The sequence below is a fragment of the Triticum dicoccoides genome, chromosome 2A (genome assembly GCF_002162155.2).
Source record: "Triticum dicoccoides isolate Atlit2015 ecotype Zavitan chromosome 2A, WEW_v2.0, whole genome shotgun sequence".
Lineage (NCBI taxonomy): Eukaryota > Viridiplantae > Streptophyta > Magnoliopsida > Poales > Poaceae > Triticum > Triticum dicoccoides.
The window spans coordinates 675,608,603-675,628,271 of record NC_041382.1 but is presented as its reverse complement, the minus strand read 5'-3'; the positions used below and the strand labels follow the sequence as shown (position 1 = coordinate 675,628,271).

The 19,669-nt window shown below is 46.2% G+C and overlaps 2 protein-coding genes across 2 annotated transcripts; both read right to left on the bottom strand.

Annotated features, from left to right (window-relative positions):
* Nucleotides 1-4,907: 4,907 nt before the first annotated feature.
* On the bottom strand, nt 4,908-6,461 carry LOC119351841. Its single transcript, XM_037618632.1, has one exon. It carries the CDS (start codon nt 6,156-6,158, stop codon nt 4,977-4,979), a length of 1,182 nt encoding a protein of 393 aa, XP_037474529.1. The 5' UTR covers nt 6,159-6,461; the 3' UTR covers nt 4,908-4,976.
* Nucleotides 6,462-16,021: 9,560 nt separating this feature from the next.
* Nucleotides 16,022-17,348, bottom strand: LOC119351840 (homeobox-leucine zipper protein HOX17-like). Its single transcript, XM_037618631.1, has 4 exons — nt 17,132-17,348; nt 16,836-17,041; nt 16,609-16,688; nt 16,022-16,500 (listed from the first exon to the last, which is right to left on the bottom strand). Exons 1-4 carry the CDS (start codon nt 17,226-17,228, stop codon nt 16,200-16,202), a joined length of 684 nt encoding a protein of 227 aa, XP_037474528.1. The 5' UTR covers nt 17,229-17,348; the 3' UTR covers nt 16,022-16,199.
* Between the last annotated feature and the right edge of the window lie 2,321 nt (nt 17,349-19,669).

Below are 19,669 nucleotides of genomic sequence, written 5' to 3'. Positions count from 1 at the left end.
GCAGCCTCCGAGGCAGCACATGAAGCAATTTGGGTGAAGGAGTTCATCACCGACCTAGGAGTCATACCCAATGCGTCGGGGCCGATCAAGCTCTTCTGTGACAACACTGGAGCTATTGCACTTGCCAAGGAGCCCAGGTTTCACAAGAAGACAAGGCACATCAAGCGTCGCTTCAACTCCATTCGTGAAAATGTTCAAGATGGAGACATAGATATTTGTAAAGTACATACGGACCTGAATGTAGCAGATCCATTGACTAAACCTCTCCCTAGAGCAAAACATGATCAACACCAGAATTCCATGGGTGTTCGATTCATCACAATGTAACTAGATTATTGACTCTAGTGCAAGTGGGAGACTGTTGGAAATATGCCCTAGAGGCAATAATAAAAGGATTATTATTATATTTCCTTGTTCATGATAATTGTCTTTATTCATGCTATAATTGTGTTATCCGGAAATGTAATACATGTGTGAATGATAGACACCAACATGTCCCTAGTAAGCCTCTAGTTGACTAGCTCGTTGATCAACAGATGGTCATGGTTTCCTGACTATGGACATTGGATGTCATTGATAACGAGATCACATCATTAGGAGAATGATGTGATGGACAAGACCCAATCCTAAACATAGCACAAGATCGTATAGTTCGTTTGCTAGAGTTTTCCAATGTCAAGTATCCTTTCCTTAGACCATGAGATCGTGTAACTCCCGGATACCGTAGGAGTGCTTTGGGTATACCAAATGTCACAACGTAACTGAGTGACTATAAAGGTATACTACGGGTATCTCCGAAAGTGTCTGTTGGGTTGACACGGATCAAGACTGGGATTTGTCACTCCGTATGACGGAGAGGTATCACTGGGCCCACTCGGTAATGCATCATCATAATGAGCTCAAAGTGACCAAGTGTCTGGTCACGGGATCATGCATTACGGTACGAGTAAAGTGACTTGCCGGTAACGAGATTGAACGAGGTATTGGGATACCGACGATCAGATCTCGGGCAAGTAACATACCGATTGACAAAGGGAATTGTATACGGGGTTGCTTGAATCCTCGACATCGTGGTTCATCTGATGAGATCATCGAGGAGCATGTGGGAACCAACATGGGTATCTAGATCCCGCTGTTGGTTATTGACCGGAGAGCGATCTCGGTCATGTCTACATGTCTCCCGAACCCATAGGGTCTACACACTTAAGGTTCGGTGACGCTAGGGTTGTAGGGATATGTATATGCAGTAACCCGAATGTTGTTCGGAGTCCCGGATGAGATCCCGGACGTCACGAGGAGTTCCGGAATGGTCCGCAGGTAAAGAATTATATATAGGAAGTGCTATTTCAGGCGTCGGGATAAGTTTCGGGGTCACCGGTATTGTACCGGGACCACCGAAAGGGTCCCGGGGGTCCACCGGGTGGGGCCACCTATCCTGGAGGGCCCCATGGGCTGAAGTGGGAAGGGATCCAGCCCAAAGTGGGCTGGGGCGCCACTTCCCCCTAGGGCCCATGCGCCTAGGGTGGGAAAACCCTAAAGAAAGAGTCCTAGGAGGGGAAGGCACCTCCTAGGTGCCTTGGGGAGGAGGGATTCCTCCCTTGGCCGCCGCCCCCCAGGAGATTGCATCTCCTAGGGCCGGCGCCCCCCCCCCCTAGGCCTCCTATATATAGTGGGGGGAAGGAAGGACCTCTCACCCTTGCCTTTGGTGCCTCCCTCTCCCTCTCCAACACCTCCTCCTCCTCCATAGTGCTTGGCGAAGCCCTTCCGGAGTACTGCAGCTCTATCACCACCAAGCCGTCGTGCTGCTGCTGGAGCCATCTTCCTCAACTTCTCCTTCCCCCTTGCTGGATCAAGAAGAAGGAGACGTCACGCTGACCGTACGTGTGTTGAACGCGGAGGTGCCGTCCGTTCGGCGTTAGGATCTCCGGTGATTTGGATCACGTCGAGTACGCCTTCCTCATCCCCGTTCTTTGAACGCTTCCGCGCGTGATCTACATAGGTATGTAGATGCAATCCGATCACTCGTTGCTAGATGAACTCCTAGATGGATCTTGGTGAAACCGTAGGAAAATCTTTGTTTTCTGCAACGTTCCCCAACAAACTTTTTGTGTGAATAACATGATAACTCACACATCGCAGAGCTGGTAACTTATGTGCCTCAGTCCTGATAACTTTGGCGACAGTGGTGAGGAGTGGGGGAGGGTTGTTGATGAAATATACCTCTGTTAACTTTTTTTGTCAATATCATGGTAACTCACACATCATAGACCTGATAACTTAGGTATAAACAACGCGGTAACTTTACTTATGTGCAAATAGCACAGTAATGCATGCATCCGGAGCTGATAACTTAGATATAAATACCACTGTAAATTTGACCCAGGGGAAAGAAGTCGTTTAAAACACATCTCCGGCCACTTCTGTATAAATTACATGTTAATATACATATAACATAACTGATAACTTTACAGTAACTTTTCACCAAAAAAGTGATCAAAACATGTCAACATGAGATCTAGTTTTGAAGTTCTCATCACGATGGATTTTTTATGTGAAAATGATTTTTCAATAAAAACAATAGTTTGAGCAATAAAACATTTTACATCTTCGAAATAGCGAGAATTTACAATGACATCAGGTTTTCTGTGCTCCATTGTTTTTGCATGTGGAGAGAATGTTGGAGGAGCCATTTTTATGCCCCTGCAATTTTCATGTAAATCTAATGGTAACTAGCGTATCACATAGGTGATAACTCATTTAGCCTAAGTCTGATAACTTTTCATCTGAAAAAAAGTCATCGAAACATACCAACATGGGATCTAGTTTTGGAGGTCTCGTCGCGACGAATCTTTTATGTGAAAAAGATTTTTCAATCGGATCAATAGTTTGAGCTACAAAACGTTTTGAAGTTTCAAAATATGGAGAATCTTTGCTAACATCATCTGTTTTGTCTTTTAGTTTGCATGCATGCATAGAATTATTAATCATTGCTAGCTACATGCGATTTCCTCAGGATTAGCTAGCTAGTAAGGCCTCTTTTGGTTCATAGGATAGGATTATCATAGAAATAGGAATCTTGTAGGAAATGAGATGACATGTATCTCAAATCCTATGAGTAGGAATAGGAAACAAGATGTCATTTGGTTGACACCAAAGGAATTTTTCCATTGAGTCTAGACTTTTTTTTATTTTTCTATGAAATGTGAAGGATAAGAACCAATCCTATGTAGGAATAGAAATCCATTCCTATAAACCAAAGGGCTCTAAAGGAAAAAATCGTATAAAAATCCTATCCTCTAGAATTCCTATGAAATTCCTCTAAACCAAAGAAGGCCTAAACTCGTATGCATGTGTGATTGTTCGCACTTGTTGCTTCGATCACGAGGAGAACGAGAGAAGCGGGAGCCATCGAAGGGATCATGCGGATCTGTTGCTTAACGTCCAGACGACTGGACGTTAGCACAGTCCTTAAAATAAAAGTAGTAAGTTGCCATGTAGCATGTGTTCTACTTCTGATAGCTGCACATACAACCTTAGAGCATCTCCAACAGAAGCCCAAAAAAACGGCGCTAAAATAATTTTATAGCGTCATTTTAGTAATTTTAGTGCGCCGTGGCCGATTCAGTCCAACAGAGGCACAAAAATATAGCGCGCAGAGGACAGCGTGCAGCAGTCCAGCAGACGCACTAAAAAATAAAGCGCCACAAATATATCTACAGCAAATAGGTCCCTAAACATTTACAAGTAAGTCCATCTGATCAAAACAAAAACGCAATTGGGTCCCCAATGGTTGGAGCAAGCTAGCTTGCTGACCTTGCAAATCATCTTTCGCCGGCCACCACACGCGAGCTAAGCTTGCTGTGAATCGCAAACGCGAGCTAGCTAGCTTTAGCTTCCCTTCTAAATCGTTGGAGCAAGCTAGAGAAGGGCAACGGCGGCTCCCGGCCGGCACGCGCTCCCGGCCAGCGAACTCGAGGCGGCGAGCTGCAGCCGGCGAGCAGAAGGGCAGCGTCGGCTCCGCCCCGTGCTAGGACGAGCAGAGACGAGCACGCAGAGGAGTGGCGGCGGCGCGCTGCAAGGAAGGGCTGTAGCGGCGAGCTCGAGGCGGGACGAGCAGAGGAAGCGGAGCAGCTGGTCTTCGCGCTTCAAATTGTCCAGCGCGCTGTACGCCGCGCACCAAATATCCCGCGTGCGATGCAGAAATTCCCAGCGCGCTGGATGGATTTTACAGCGTGCTGGCTTTTGCAACGCCTATTGGAGATGCTCCGCGCGCTAAATTGACGTTTTTCCCAGCGCGGGCTACTTTTAGCGCCTCTATTGGAGATGCTCTTACCTGCTTAGGTCTGGCAATAATAAACAGAGTGTATCAATCTCATACCGATTTTCATTTTCTTTACTATGATTTTGTATTTCCTAACAAAACAAATAACTGTAGGGAAAATTACATGACGGGTAATAAAACAGCTTCGCCAATGCATATCCAGGTGTCTATATGGACTCTATGGAAATCCGCCCAAATCTGTCTGTTTGCACTTCCGCCGGTCTACCCTGAAAAATGAGACGGCCATGAATCATGACCTATTTAGTTACGGGTCCGTCTAAACATGAAAGATGACCAGTAAGTCCATGAACCAGTTGTATGAATTACTTGTGCAGATCTCATCTTGAACCAGTTTTATGATCACTTACTTGTGCAGATCTCGCTCCGTACGTCTTTCTGCTGATTTCGACAATAGATTCCTGCAGCACATCAAACTGATGACAGATCCTCTCCGGACTGTAGTATTCGACGATGTGCAAGTTAATAAGAGGATAGGGCATAGCCAATGCTTGTCATCGGATAACACAGCCCGGGTTAAGGTGAGCAGTAAACGATGGCTGACAGAATATCGAGTATGGTTGCCACATTAACTGAAAACGTTCTGATGTGAGGTAGTAAAAAACATTAAAATGCGGTGCATTACACATGAGATGGCTCATCTTCTGCCCGGCCCCGGCTGAGCCCGCTGCATCCTAATCTGCTCCCTGAACTTGGCTATGAACTCGTCAGCCTTCTTGTCCACCTCGTCCTCCTCCGCCTCGGCCCTCGTCGCCAGCTCAAAAAGCTCTTCGTCGCAAGAGTTGTCACCTTCCCGCCCCTCCTCCTCTCCCTCTCCCTCTTCGTCGTAGTTGTCTTCCTCCTCGTCGTGTTCATCGTCGCCGTCCCTGGCCATGTCGTCGCTGCTGAACGAGCTGTCCGAGGCCGCGGCCATCTCGTCAGCCTCATCGTCTGCGGCCGCTTGATCGTCGGACGGAGCTACAGGATCGTAGCCGGTCAAAGTGCTCCTCCTCGTTGCTTGGATGGAAGAGTTTGACCGGAACCTGCTCCGTAAACCCGCCCGTCCGCTCATGCTCATGTCTCCAACCCCATATTCGTTGAAGCTTCTTGCTCTGGCCTTCCCGAGGCCACGCGCGCTGCCAAGAAACTGCGGCGCAGGCGGCGGGGGAGGAGGCGAGGACGGCGAGAGGGTCAAGCCGGCGTCGAGGACGGAGGACGGCGACGACATGGCTTTTTCGCGCGCGCCGCCGTATCCTATTTCTTCCTTGGGGAGGAACTCTGCTTCTTCATCGGTAGCGCCATCACTTACATTGCCCGGTGCAGATTCTTCGGCCAATGGCTTGAGCTTCCTCACCGGCAGGAGAATCGGCTTCTCGCCAGCGTCGCCCGTGTCGGCGACTACGACGAGGGCATCATCGGGGTAGTACTGCGAGCTCCACGCCTGCACGCCGCCGTCCTTGGCGCCTCCGTCGCCGTTGCTTCCCTCGAAGACCAGCGGCCCTTGCAGTATCTGGGAGACGAAGGCCTCCACGGACTCGTCGTCGTCGACGACCTTGGAAGAAGGGACCACCGGGGGCACCACATCGGCGTCGGCGTTCCTCTGGCCGAAGACGCCGTAGGAGATGACGAGGCCGAGCAGGAGGATGTGCGGCAGGTCCCAGATCCCGGGGGTCTGGCTCGTGGGCAGCATCCGCAGCAGCGCCACCACGACGGCGAACAGCACCGCCTTACCGGCGAGGTTGGACGGGAACAAGAGCTCCAGAGCCCGCTGCAACCTGGCAGAAATGACATCGTCACCGCCGGTTCTTGGCTGCGCCGGAGCAGGAGCAGGCTCCGCCATTGCGGGAGAAGATGAGGAAAATTTGTGCGTGACTTGGGGTCTCGGGCTACGGACGGCCGGGTTTGTTTGATCGGCTATTAGGCTAGGCTGTGAGTGCGATCGAGAAGGAAATCCGGACGGAATGGAATCCGCGCTCTTGCTGGAGAAGAGAGGAAGCTGCAGACTTGGTCGGGAAGCAAGAGCAACTCGGGGTGGAGGCAAAGAATTTATGGGAGCAAAGGCAAAGCGACCCCAAAGAGAATGGACGGGATTAGTATTAATCCTGGCGAGGGCAACGTTCAACTGTGGAGGGAAACCGCGGGAACGTGCTGGATCAAAAATCATTTGGCGATCGAAAAGGACTCGTATGCGCGGTAATCCTTTGGGGGGGCGGCGGGCGGTGGAGCCGGCGGTGGTCCGGGCCGGCGGAACCGTAGCGTTTGGCGCTTTGCCAGACGCCGTCGCCGCCCAAGCCCCAGCCGTATATGGTCCATGGCTCTCCTACCGGATGAGGTTTGCAGGTCTCGTCATGTGGACGGTTCTAGGCTACGCGCCGCGTTTGCTGATGAGCTCCTCTGCTTTGGAAGCTTGGACTTTGCAGCAGAGCCGGCGCTGAAAGGACGTACAAGTCCACTTCTGGGTTGTTCAGTCGCTAGGTTCAGGTACGCTCCAGAAAACAGAGCGTGCTATGTTAGGGCATCTCCAATACTTAAACCGCGCGCCGCGTTGTCGAGACCACGGAACTCATCCAACACGGGCCTATAGTGATCCGCAGCTCGGTCTCGACATACTTTCTCTCATAAACTGGAGACAAACGTGGGGCTTTGAGGGCGTCCGGACACCACCCACGTGTGTTTCTGACTGCCGTGGCCAACCCGAACCCCTCCTTCCTCGCCCGCACGCGTTCTCGCCAGCGCCAGCTACCCACATTCATGTCATCATAGATCGCGACGCTCCACATTAAAGACGGCTCAGGGCAGGCACGACCTCTCATTGCCTCGTCCATTAAAGTGGCGCGCCGGCCGAGGGCGTCGCCCGCTGCACGCAGGCTAAACACACTTCCTCGCTGCATGCAAATGCCTCTATTTAACCCACATGAAAGACGAGAAATCTACTCCGGCCACACGTCCGTTAACGAAGCGAGCCGACATTAAACACAACGCGGGGCAAAGCTCCTTCTGTCCTCCCTCTATTTAAAGGAGGCCAGACGCCGGGCAAGAATCGCGCCACCAACTCCGACGCTCCGCATATCCTCTTTCAACCATTTTCTCCACCCTTTTGATGGCATCCGACGAGCAGGAAGAGAGTTCTCGGCTAGGTGGCCCACCGAGCACGCTGGATACGAGCGAGGCAACTCGTTGCTCCATCTCCCTCGCCATAGACCGATGAAGCAAGTTACCGCCTCAAGCCGGCGCGTGGTTTAGCACGTCGCCGCTCCAAATCCGCTCAGGGAGGAGTGGCGAGGTGCTCCAGGTCCGCAAGGGAGGGAGGGAGGGAGAGGGTGGTGGGCACGGCGGCACGGGTATCATCGCTGTCATGGATGACGCCGCGCTTCCCGTGCCTGCAACCACGCCATCCATCATCAACGCGCGTGTAACCGCGCCCTGCCTCCAGAGAAAGAAGCCGGCTACACGGAGATCAAAGAGTCGCTGGCCAGCGCGTCCGCTTTCGCCGCCGAAATCGAGGGAAAGTAGAACATGAGAAGCCGCCGCCGCTTGGGTCTCAGGAATGCCACCACCGGCATGTAGCTGGCTTGTACAAACGGTGACATGTCCGGTTTTTTATCTTAGACCATCCTTGGCCCCCACCTGGCTCCACGGAAGTGGAGGAGCCCCCTTTCCTCTCCGGCTGAAGCACCATCTTGCCACTCCGATGAGCAGCGCGGCCGGACATAGGGAAGATAGGGGAAGAATAGACCTCCGGGGCTCCGGGTAGTCCGGTGAGCGGGCTGCCGGACATGGAGAAGTCAAAGGGATCTGTGGCGGCCGGCCATAGACTAGTGTAGTGTATCCGTATCATCGAAGTGGAGTTCCGCGCGGTCATACATGCACATAGTTTTACCTTTTTAGTTAAAATATGTTCAAAACATAAACATTTTCGATCTGTTTATATGAAATCCAGCCGTGTTTGCATGAATTTCATCCAATTTGTTGTAAAATTGTTTGAAATGTATGCGGCTATGGTCGAATGGCGGCCTTCCGCATCCGTGTCCACGGACTAGTTCTCCTTGTCCGGTGACAGACGCAGGAGAAAACTTGGTGGTCGCCTTTGAAGATGCCCTTATTTTGATAGTGACATGGATTTGCAAGTTTGCAGTATAAAATATTGGGCATTTTTGTCAGCACAATTTAAAACAATCCACTTGTGCAAAGCGCGCGCACACACAGAGAAGGACATAGAAGTGATCAAGAGTTGCGCAGAGTAATGTGGGCCATGGGTTGGGAAATCTATCGGCCATACTTTTGGGGTGTTTGGTTGCAAGGAACTAGACTTTTTTTAGTCAAGACTCTCCAGTAAATTATTTTTAGTTTTTTAAGAAAAAATCCCCCTGTTTGGTTATATAGGGACTAAAAGGGATTTTTTCTAGTCTAGCCCCTGTAAACAAACAGGGTCTAAGCCCTTTCTCTCAAATATTGTTTTTTTTTTGGAAAAATATGTATCGACTACTACTATAAGCTAAGGCCCATCTATAAACTGGTATGTTTGAATTTTCTGCATTCCTAGAGGATCTTGGGCGAAATCACTAATTGAGGCAAAGATCACTCCCACCTCTCAGGTTGTGACAAGTGGCGCGCTTTGTCGCAACCTGGGAGTTTCTTTTTTTCGTAGTTTCGTTTATTCAATGCATTTTATCTATTAAACCGTGCGTCCAAATCCGAATCGTTTTCACGTTGGATTTCTCGCATCGAGATTTTTAAAACTAGAACTCATATTGGTAGGTTTTGATGACCTTTTTTTCACGAAAAAAACCCAGACAAATAAAGGGATGAAAAAACCGAAACGGGAGCAGGTTTTTTTCCTTTTCGAAAGAAGCACGGCCGTGCCTCTCGCGAAAGCATAACCGCGCATATAGCAGAAGCAAAATCATGCCTCTCGTGGAAGGAAAAAAAACAGAGAACACGTTTTTTTTCGTTTTTGAGAGGCACGCGTGTGCCTATCGTAAAAGCACAACCGTATCTTTCGTGGAAGGAAAAAAAACAGAAAACACATTTTTTCCGTTTTAAAGAGGCACGGCCGTGCCTCTCGCGGAAGGAAAAAAAGAAAATGTGTTTTTTCAGTTACGAGAGGCAGTGCCGTGCCTCTCGCGAAAGCAAAATCGTGCCTCTCACGGAAACAAAACCATGCCTCTCGCAGAAGAAAAAAAAGAACGTGTTTTTTTTGTTTCCGAGAGGCACGCCCGCGGAAGCAAAACCATACCTCTCGCAGAAGAAACAAAAAAAATGTATTTTTTTTCGTTTCCGAGAGGCATGGCTCTGCCTCTCACAAAAGCAAAATCGTGCCTTTCACGGAAGCAAACTGTGTCTATCGCGGAAGCAAAAGGAAAAAAGGAAAACATGTTTTTTGTGTAATTTTTTTGGTCCAAAAGCTAAAAAAGACCGGCGGAAATCAACAACAACAACAACAACAACAACAACAACAACAACAACAACAACAACAATAATAATAATAATAGTTTAAAAAGCCAAAAACGCGTGCGAAAAAAATAAAATCTGAAGGAAGTGCCCAGAGCGCAACATGTGGCGGTGGCGCACTCTCAGCCCACCCACAAGTGATCGTTGTCAGGCTCCTGAAGGAGCGCTCGTCAATTAGTTGCTCTTGATCTTGGGCGCTGATATATCTCGCCTACTACCGAGAGACGAGAGGAAGTCTCGCTGAAGGTAAGCTCCATATTGGGTCGGCCAATCGCACCGCTGACCAAAGGCTACATGCTATATTCTCATTTTTTACTTTTATTTCTTTTACTTTATATATATTTACAGATATTTTATATTACAAAAGTACTTTACATAAATCATTTTAAAATATGTTAAATGTGTATAAAAATGTTTATCATGTATACAAAAACATACAACGTGAAATGTGTATAGAAAAAATGTTGGCCATGTACTGAAACAATGTTAATCCAAACATTTTAAGAAATGTTGAATAACAGTTCAAAAAATGTTAAATGTGTATAGAGAAAACGTTGACCATGTATTAAAAATATGCTAATTAGGCTTTTGAGAAAATGTTAAGCAAGTATTTGAATTTTTTTTATTATGTATTCTAATTTTTTTAAATCTGCATAGAATTTTATTGACCACATATAAAAAAATAATTCAAACTTGCATTTGAGAAATGGGAAATGTGTATAGAAAAATAGTTGACCATGTATTGAAAAAATGTTAAACTTGTATTTGAAAATTATTAAATCTGTAGCAAAAAAATGTTGACCATGTATTCAAAGAACGTTAAACTTGTATTTTAAAATGTTAAATGTGTATAGGAAAAATGTTGACCATTTTAAGAAAAATGATAAACTAGTTTTTGAAAAATGTTAAATGTATATAGAAAAAATGTTGACCATGCAATAAAAAAACTATTAAACTTGTATTTGAAAAATGTGAATCAAGCATTTAAAAAATGTTAAATATGTGCAGAAAAAATGTTGATCATGTATTCAGAAAGTATTAATCTAGTATTTGAAGATTTTAATCAAGCATTTTAATATATTCAATATTTATTAAAAATATACTATTAGATACATACCAAAAATGTGTACAGAAATAACAGTGAAACCTGAGAGGAAACAAAGAAAACCGATGAAAATGAGAAAGATATAAACTAAACCGAACAATAAAAGCAAAAGTAAAGGCCAATAAAACCAAGAAAGAAATAAAGAAAACCAAATAAATAAATAAACAAGAAAGAAACAAAGAAACCAAAAAGGGGAAATAAACGAAGAAAACCATAGAAAAACAAAAAAAAGGAAAGAAAACAAAAGTTTACGGAACCTGAGAAAGAAACAAAGAAAACCGGTGAAAACTGAAGTTATAACAAAGGAAAAGGAGAATAAAAATAGATGAAAAAACAAAAAGAACCAAAAATCAAAACAAAACAAAAAGAAAAAACTAAAAAAATGTATAGTGAGCGAACCTACGGCGAGTGGTTGCGAGCGAAGCGATTGAACCTACGCTAATAGGCCGGCCCATATTCTCACACCCTTCAGCGAGAGCTCCTTCTGTCTTGCTTAAGGCGAGATATAGCTCTTGCAGAGGATCTTAAGGTTTTGGATACATATTCAGAATCAACATATTCTTTTGGAGCACTTAAAGGAAGATATTCTTTTGGAGAGAGGTCACAAGTCATAACCAGCCCTAGTAAGTTAGAACACTGGGAACACTCATCAATAAAATTACGATTAACCAAGCTAATAATCTAATTTGCAGTTGAGAATGAACACACCCAAGCTTATGGTGCAAAAGGTATGCCCAAGCATATCCTTTTTGTTACGAAATGGTATGCACAAAGCTGATAATCTAATATGAAGTTATGAAATGTTCTATTTTTTGTTATATGGGTGCAATACATATCTACTATCCCATGAAATTTCAAACCTCGATTCAGAATATACCTCAAGATTTTTTTAACAAATTCGGTGGTGGTAGTGCTAATAACCAAATTCACAGCCCAATCCAAAACGGAACGATTCATAGAATTATTTGCCTCCTTCTGTTTCTCTATATGTGGATTGAAATTGAATTTGCAATTTTTTGGTATGATATATCCATGTTATGTCTATTATCCATGAAATGTTATAGATTTTTTTGGTGATTTCATGAGAGTTTTTTGGCATGTGGTGCACCGGGTATGTTTTCACGTGCGACTGTACTAGCCAATTGAGATTGACACCAACAAACTGCGACACATGTTCAGGGAATAGCTTGACATAACATACTTGAATTTGATTGCACTAATAGAGTTAGGAGGCAATAGTTCGAGAGATTTTATGTATTATGTCGGAGATCCAGGTGTTGAGGTGTCGGGAATGGAAGAATTAACTGATGATGACAAGGTGGATGAAATGCTGGATGACATAACTAGTATAGGCAAGAATGTGGTTAATATTATAGTTATGAGAAGCGATGCTCCAACACCAGCTGATTTGAACATTGGTCAAGTTTATGAGGAGCAGGTCCCCTTATCTTAAATAGGGGTACCACTTGTGCATGAGATAGATACACCAGGAGTTCTTTTCCCTAGTCAAGTGAAGAGTAGGAAACACGACTTAATTTATGGAGAAATCATCTGGATGCTTTCAAATGTTTTCCAAAAATATATTATATTTTACACATACCGAACCAACGATCAAACTGCGAATCGGCAGTCCGACTAGTGAAATCCTAAACCGTTAGGCTCACCGGTCTGGTTTCTTAAACTATGATGGTCAAGGATGGATTTTGGGGACGAGCTCCGGTGGTTGACCATGTCGTGGCTGCTGGCTATGTCATACACGGGTCGGAAGGGCGAGGGCGGCGATGTAGGGTTGTGTGGGATGGGAGTAGAAGGGGATGAGTCGTGGGGAGTGGTCCGTCCGCTCAAATAGGTACGTGGACATAATTCACTTGGCGGTGGCAATCTTCCCATTATTTCGTCCAACTTTAACTCCTTTGATTTCAGGAAGATCCAAATGGCCAGCTTCCCGAACTCCTTCAAAACTGCACTACGCGGGCGTCAAGTTTCTCATTCTCTATTTTTTGACATATCAAGCTACTCTTTCTTAACTCCTCAGATTTAGCCCATTCGGCCTGACTCAAACCGTGGAGTTGGAGGAGATGACAGCTGAAGAGCTACCGAATAGTCCCATTTTCTTTCCCCTCTCGCAAGGCAACTAGAGAAAGCCTTCCTCCCCTCGATCTCCGTCGGCGAACCCGTAGATTCTCCTCCCCTCCGCTTGCTGCTCCGGCGGCCGGTGGCGGGGAGGGAATTCTTGGTGTTTTCGCTGCGGCTAGTAGATAGGTAGGGTTTTAGTTCTTGCAGAGGCGACATTTGGATGGGTTCTTCTTCTTCGAGTCAGTCTTCTGGGCTTTGATCCTCCTCAAGTTTGTCCATTGGGACGAATTAGACGGAGCTCTAGCGTAGATTCCTGCCAACTCTTCGGGGTGGCGAGGTTAGGATTTCTCGTCCTGCGTACGCAACAACGATATTTGATGTCAGGTTCTTCTCATCTATTCAAGGATTCAACGGCAACGATTGCGGCTCCAGGGCACTGGTCCTCAAGGGCACGTGCACGGAGACTTCCCGACTGTTATCGACAAGGTTAGGCTGGCTCCGGTATGGGAGCGTCGACAACAGCGTGTCGGCGGCTCGTTCTGATGGCGGCAACGGTCCTTCGGTGGTCCATGGATCTCGATGTGATTTTTATTATGTTTGAGGTGCTTTGTACTTCCGGCGAATCTATATAATAGATGTGATCTTTTTCGAAAAAAGGATAGCTACCGAACAGGGCCTAAAGTGGTGCACATGGGTTTTGTCTGGGCTTCATGGGCTAGAACGGTTAGGCCCAAAAACGCTAATGACTGATTACCCATCAAGACACGGGAGAAAACAAGGTATGTCAGTAGTCTAGCATGTTTGTCTACAAAAATAGTCTAGGCATGTTTTTCTCTCTCATTTTCTCTTGCGAGGATAGGCATGTTTTTCTCAGAAACAAAAAAAAAAGTAGTCTAGGCATGTCACTGGTCGGATCCAACTGCTAGTCTCCATTGATGGATGCCGAGCCGCCACGCTAGGCCTATCTGCAGTGTGATAACCAATCAGGGAATGTTGTTTTTCCAGTAGTGGGAAACTGAGTAAGCCGCCACACTGATCTCATGTGTGGATAGCCGATTTCAAAAAAAAAAATTCAATGATGGAATAAGGCATAATTGTGTGGGAATAAAAAGAGGAAACAAATTCTAAGTTGGGTAAGTATTGACACTGCCATAATTTAAGGTAACCAGCTCTGATATCTAAACTATAACATTTCTACCACTCCCTCTGTGACTCAAATGTAAGACCTTTTTTGACACCGTCATAGACTCTAAGAACTTATAAAAAGTTACAGAGGTATATAACTAAATTAGCCAATTTGAGCTGCTAACACGCGATGTTAGTTGCTAAGTTTTGCCAAACGATAGGTATAAGTTCATATAGCCTCTTCTCCCAGCGCCACAATGGCACAACAGACCTTCATACAGCTTTCAGTTGGTGCTTTACATTTTTCGCGAAATAGCATTCAGTTGGTGTTTTTTTTTAGAAAAAGAGGATGACCCCCGGCCTCTGCATCTGGGCGATACATACGGCCACTTTATTAATTATTCTCACAAGATCTTACAAAGTAATACAATAGTAAGACTAAAGCCGCCGTCTAAGCAATAAACTGTCGCTACACCTATCCAGTTGATGAAGGGGCGCAGATAACCTGGGCCTAATATCAAACAGACATCGCAGCCAAACCTAACATCTAAGACCTAAGGTCCCATTCAGTTGGTGTTTGATCACTGGGTGATATATTTGGGGGGTTCCATCCAGCAGGTACACAGCACGACCAACCACGTGAAGACATTCTCACATGCGAATCATTGTGCTAGCCAATCTCCTAGAAGGCGGAGCGGAGCCAATGAGTGGCAACACCAGGCAGGGATTAAGATTACTTACTACAAGTACGCTAGCTAGCTTAACACGCACCACGGAGGAACCCCCCAGCTTTCGCTCCAGAAGTTACGGGTGGGCGGCTGCGTGAGCTCCCAAAGACTGTCCCTGGTTGATCTTGATCATCACCTATATATCTATGGCTACCCTGCTCACACACGTCTGCACATTCCTGCAGGTGGTGCACTGCAAACCTGGATGGAACCTGCTGAGAGCCTCAGCCCTCAGGCCATATGCGGCAGCATGCACCAACTCAAGTGGGCGCTGACGATGCCCATGGAAAGGAAGGAGAAACTACATTGTTTGGGCATGTGCAGAATATTCATTCGTTTTTGGAGGTTTTTGGAGACAAGCCCGCCTATGTTCGAGTGGTTCTGTCGGCACTTCCGGTCCAGTTGGACACATGGGAAGAATAAAGTGGCGAAAATTACCCAAGGGAGATGACACCGACTGATGCTACTGGCTACTAGAAGATGGAGATGGCATGAAAAGTATAGTTAGTTTATCATGCATACGAAGTGTCGTCGAAGATCATGATTTTTCGGCAGAAACTTCGGAAGATATACTCATCCTACTAGAAAATTATTTAGTTTCTGTAGGTTTTTATGGCGTCGTGGCCCTGAGAGCAACGTGAAACGAACACCACCTGGAACAAGTAAGGTGCCATTTCCATCAGCGTGGATCTGAGCTGACATGCACATCTAGTCATCCATGAATAGTATTCATGATCCCGGATCAGTTGCGTCCGTGTGGCAGTTTGATTGCCCAGTCCACACGATCGAGTAGTCGGTGGCCGTCCGTGTTTAGTTGTCTATATCCAAACCCAAATGATAAGCGGATAACCGAACCACTTTAAATTAGGTACATACGTGAGCAAAAAGAACTATGGGACAACACTTTGCATAGATTAAAAGATATACGCATGCTTTCTGGAGACACTAATCGCCTAAATTAAGCTAAGTAGACCGGCCGGAAGCACACACACGCGTTAATCAATCGCTGGAATTAAGCTTGAGGGACACGGCTGTCCAGGAAACGAACTGAACTGACCTCTCATCATCGCCGTCATCATCAGCCAAGCGACAGGACAAACCGCCGTGCCATCCCCTTGCACCCCACCTTCCCTACACCCGTATCCCACCATATCCAGCTTTCTCTAGGACCAGCGCTAAATATTCCCTAAGCTACTGCATGCTCTTCTACTGCACTTGTGACGCATTAATACTCGTGTTCCTTCCTGACAAAGAAAAAATTCAGAACGATCGAGCGAGGGCAACAGTTTTGCGCGAATAAATGTGCGAAACTGCTGGTTTTGATACGGTGTACTGCCTACTGTCTAGTAAGTAGACTGACTAGTGGCTACTAGGTTGTCGAGCGGTCGATCATGATTCATGACTGCTGCGGCCGGACGGCGATGGGTCGGTGGCAGATGGCGCCCTCGACACCGTTGCGGCGGTCGGCGGCGGTGGAGTTGTTGTTGTTGTTGTTGTTGTTGTTGGAGACGCGCTCGCAGGAGGGGCACATGGTGAGGGTGGTGGGCGGGGACATGTGCATGTAGTGGTGCGGGGAGACGAGCTTGAGCGCGCGGAGCTCGTGCACCTCCTTCTGCAGCCGCCGGTTCTCCTCCGTCAGCGTCTCGCAGCATCGCTTCAGGAACTCGCAGTCCACCTCCGTCTGCTTCAGCTTCGTCCTAGATTAGAAGAAGCAGAGACAAAATCACACAGACTGAGAACTCGTTATGATCACCATAGAGCTTAAGTAAAATCTACACGATACTATTGCATGTGCTAATACGTACCTTGCGCGTCTGTTCTGGAACCACACCTCCACCTGCCGCGACCGCAGGCCCAGCTGCTGCGCCAAGGCTGCCTTCTGCCTCTGCACGTAGTACATAGCAGCACGCAGGGTTTAGAAAGCGATTGTAGAGTAGATACTAGACAGTACTAAGAACTGCATGAACATGATACTGGGGATGCATGTTTCATGGAAATAAGTTAAAGAGACTCCCATGAAAAGGCTAATTACCGGGTTCAGAGTGGGGTGCTCCCGGAAGCTGTCCTCGAGCACGGCGGACTGGTCCTTGGACAACCGGAGCTTCTTGCGGGAGCCATCCATGCCGCAGCCGCCGTCCTCGTCGTCGCTGCCGCCACGCTGGCCGGAGCGCTCCTCGTCCGCAGAGACCTCGCAGACCCGCTTCGCAGGAAGCAGTGGCATCTCCAGTAATCTCCTCTCTGATCAAGAATTGCCCACATCATATAGTATCAGATATGATCTATAGTCTCGCCGGTTTCGAAGCAGTAAACACTAGTAGTAACATTTACCTGGAGCGTGGAGCAGCATGGCGACATGGTGGGTGCGAGGAGCAAGCGACGAGCTGAGACTGAGGCTGAGCCCTAAGTCCTCGGCCCTCTCCATCATCGATCTCCCTGACCTCTCTCTCTCTCCCCTTCGTCTCTCTCTCTCTCTCTCCCAACCTCTACCCGAGCGCGCGTGTGTGAGGAGTTTGCAGCTGGGGTTGGAACTCGGAAGTGATAAAGAAGTGGGGGAGAGTGAGGGTTTTAAAGAGACGGGGAAGGAATGTTGGATCTCACACACAGTTTCTGGGACAGCAATGATTAACTTGTGGGGGCTGGCTCCTTAATTGGTGCAATCATAACCCCCCACCGCTAAAGGCTCGATCGACATTGCTAGGTTAGCTAACTTCAGCTATTCTCCACTCAAACCAGGATTTTTCTTTTAGAAGATAGAGAGAGAAAAAAAACGGTGGGCATTTCCGCTTTGACAAATGTTTTTGTCCACCGAATGGAGTGGAGTATATATCTAGCAAACCACCACCTTTTGACTTATGGTCTCTGTGGGCAACTATATGATCGTATCGTACGTGCAAAATAGAATAATCGCGCGTATAATTATCTCAACCCATCTGTTGGACCAGTCACCACCAGTGTCGTATTTTTTTTAGTTGGACCAGTATCATGTATATTATAGCAAGAAAGGGGAAAAGGAAGAAATTTGTTCCCATATATAGCACCCTTTTGGAGTGCACATCACTACTAGCATTTACCGGTTTATGTGCACTCTTAACAACGGTTCCAAAAGTTTATTCACAATTCATCGGAATCACGTGAATATTGATATTTAAAAAAAAAACTGCCAACTCAAATTCTAGCATGCGTTTGAATTTTAGACACTTAGCACCTCTCCACCGGTTAGTAATATTGGCTTGTTTCTTGAATTTGGAGGAATTTTTCCTGAAATTGGTTTCCTGATCATATCCCTACATGTACATAGGTCCTCCCATTCTTGGTTACTACTACATAGCATTACGTCCAAATATATATGTATGTTTGTCTTAGTATTGTACCCTAATTTACCTCTCACCGATAGAGCCACATTAATCCTCCGTCTGGACCATCCTATAGCTCTCACCAGGGGCAGAATACCATAAGTTATTTAATAACCGGTTATTATGCCCTCACTCCCGTTAGAGATGAATATTGCTCAGTATTTACTCATCAGGGGCAGAGTACTAATTTTGACCAAAAATGCTAGATCTACGTACGAGCTACGTGAAGTTATGTAACATGCCTTAACTCATCTCTTCGCCCCCCTGATTTCAACCGGGGGTGGGGCCCCTTCACTTATTTCCTATAATCAAAATGTGCCATCTAATCAGTTACGTTAATTACGCTAGGAATCCTTACGTAGGTGTAGCATTAGTGAATTCTGACATAGTTTGCATGAATTAAATTTTCTTTATCGAATTCTAGAAAACACATGAATTTCATTTGCATAGTTTCGAAGATATTTCGACCACGGTTACCAAGAAAACTATGGTAATTAATTAGTCGTGTCCGTGCCCAACGTTATGTTTCCCTATCGAAAACCCTTGTCTCTCACTCCTTCCTTCCCATTTCTGGCAAAGTGACTCGTCGACCACACATGCTTGATGGTTATATTCTTAGAACACCTCTTGTAACTTTAAGGGTCCCTATAGGATCCCTGCATCTATGTCGCCACCAACAACTTTGATCAATGATGGTACGCCATTCCTTGGTGGCATGATCAATGGTGACAACCAATGATCTATGTTACAATAGCCTTCTCCTTAGCATGACATCGCGATATTAATTGGACTTCCTAGCATGTAACATTTGGGACCCGAATGGAGCATTTTCTATGTTGGGGCGACAAGCAAATGATGAAGAGATCGGCTCGCCCGACGACTTCATTGCCAAGATCAAGGAGGAGATCTATATGTCCCATCCCTACACAAGTCCGAGAGGATGTGGCCTCCTCGAGGAGAAAGAGAGAGACAATAGTATTGTAGAAAATAGTTTTTCAAAGAAAAATATGCAATTATGGATCCATCGATGAGGAAAGTTCGTGTTCCCCAGTATGGAAAAGAGGGATGAACTTATTTGAGGATTATGAAGACATAAAGGAAAACTACTAGGGTAAACAATGATCAAGGCATTTTTCTTCCCCAAAGATCACCGTCGAGAACCAACCATTGGTTGGATGATTAGGAGAGTGCAGGCGTCCCTATACCACCAAGGATCAAACCTTAGGTTTGACGTTTTGTTTGTGGGAAATACACAGGAGCACCTGGGTGCTCCACCACTTATATGCCAAGAAATGTATGCGTGACGAAGAAAATACAGTCCGACCTATGATTCATCCAATATTTTTTTTTCTATACATGGGTATTGTTGTTGTTGTCTTTTTACTATGAATACGACATATGCCATTTTTTCACAAAACTTCACACGGGAGTAGATTGGACATCCAAGTTTGATATCCCGTAATCCTAGGTTATGTTGAATTCTCCCTATATTATCCGAATTTAATGTTCATAT

Coding starts and splice junctions, on each gene's coding strand:
- LOC119351841 (XM_037618632.1), bottom strand. CDS start 6,158: ATGGCGGAGCCTGCTCCTGCTCCGGCGCAGCCAAGAACCGGCGGTGAC.
- LOC119351840 (XM_037618631.1), bottom strand. CDS start 17,228: ATGATGGAGAGGGCCGAGGACTTAGGGCTCAGCCTCAGTCTCAGCTCG. Junction 16,689..16,835: donor AGCACCCCACTCTGAACCCG/GTAATTAGCCTT, acceptor TACTACGTGCAG/AGGCAGAAGGCAGCCTTGGC. Junction 16,501..16,608: donor TTCCAGAACAGACGCGCAAG/GTACGTATTAGC, acceptor CTTCTAATCTAG/GACGAAGCTGAAGCAGACGG.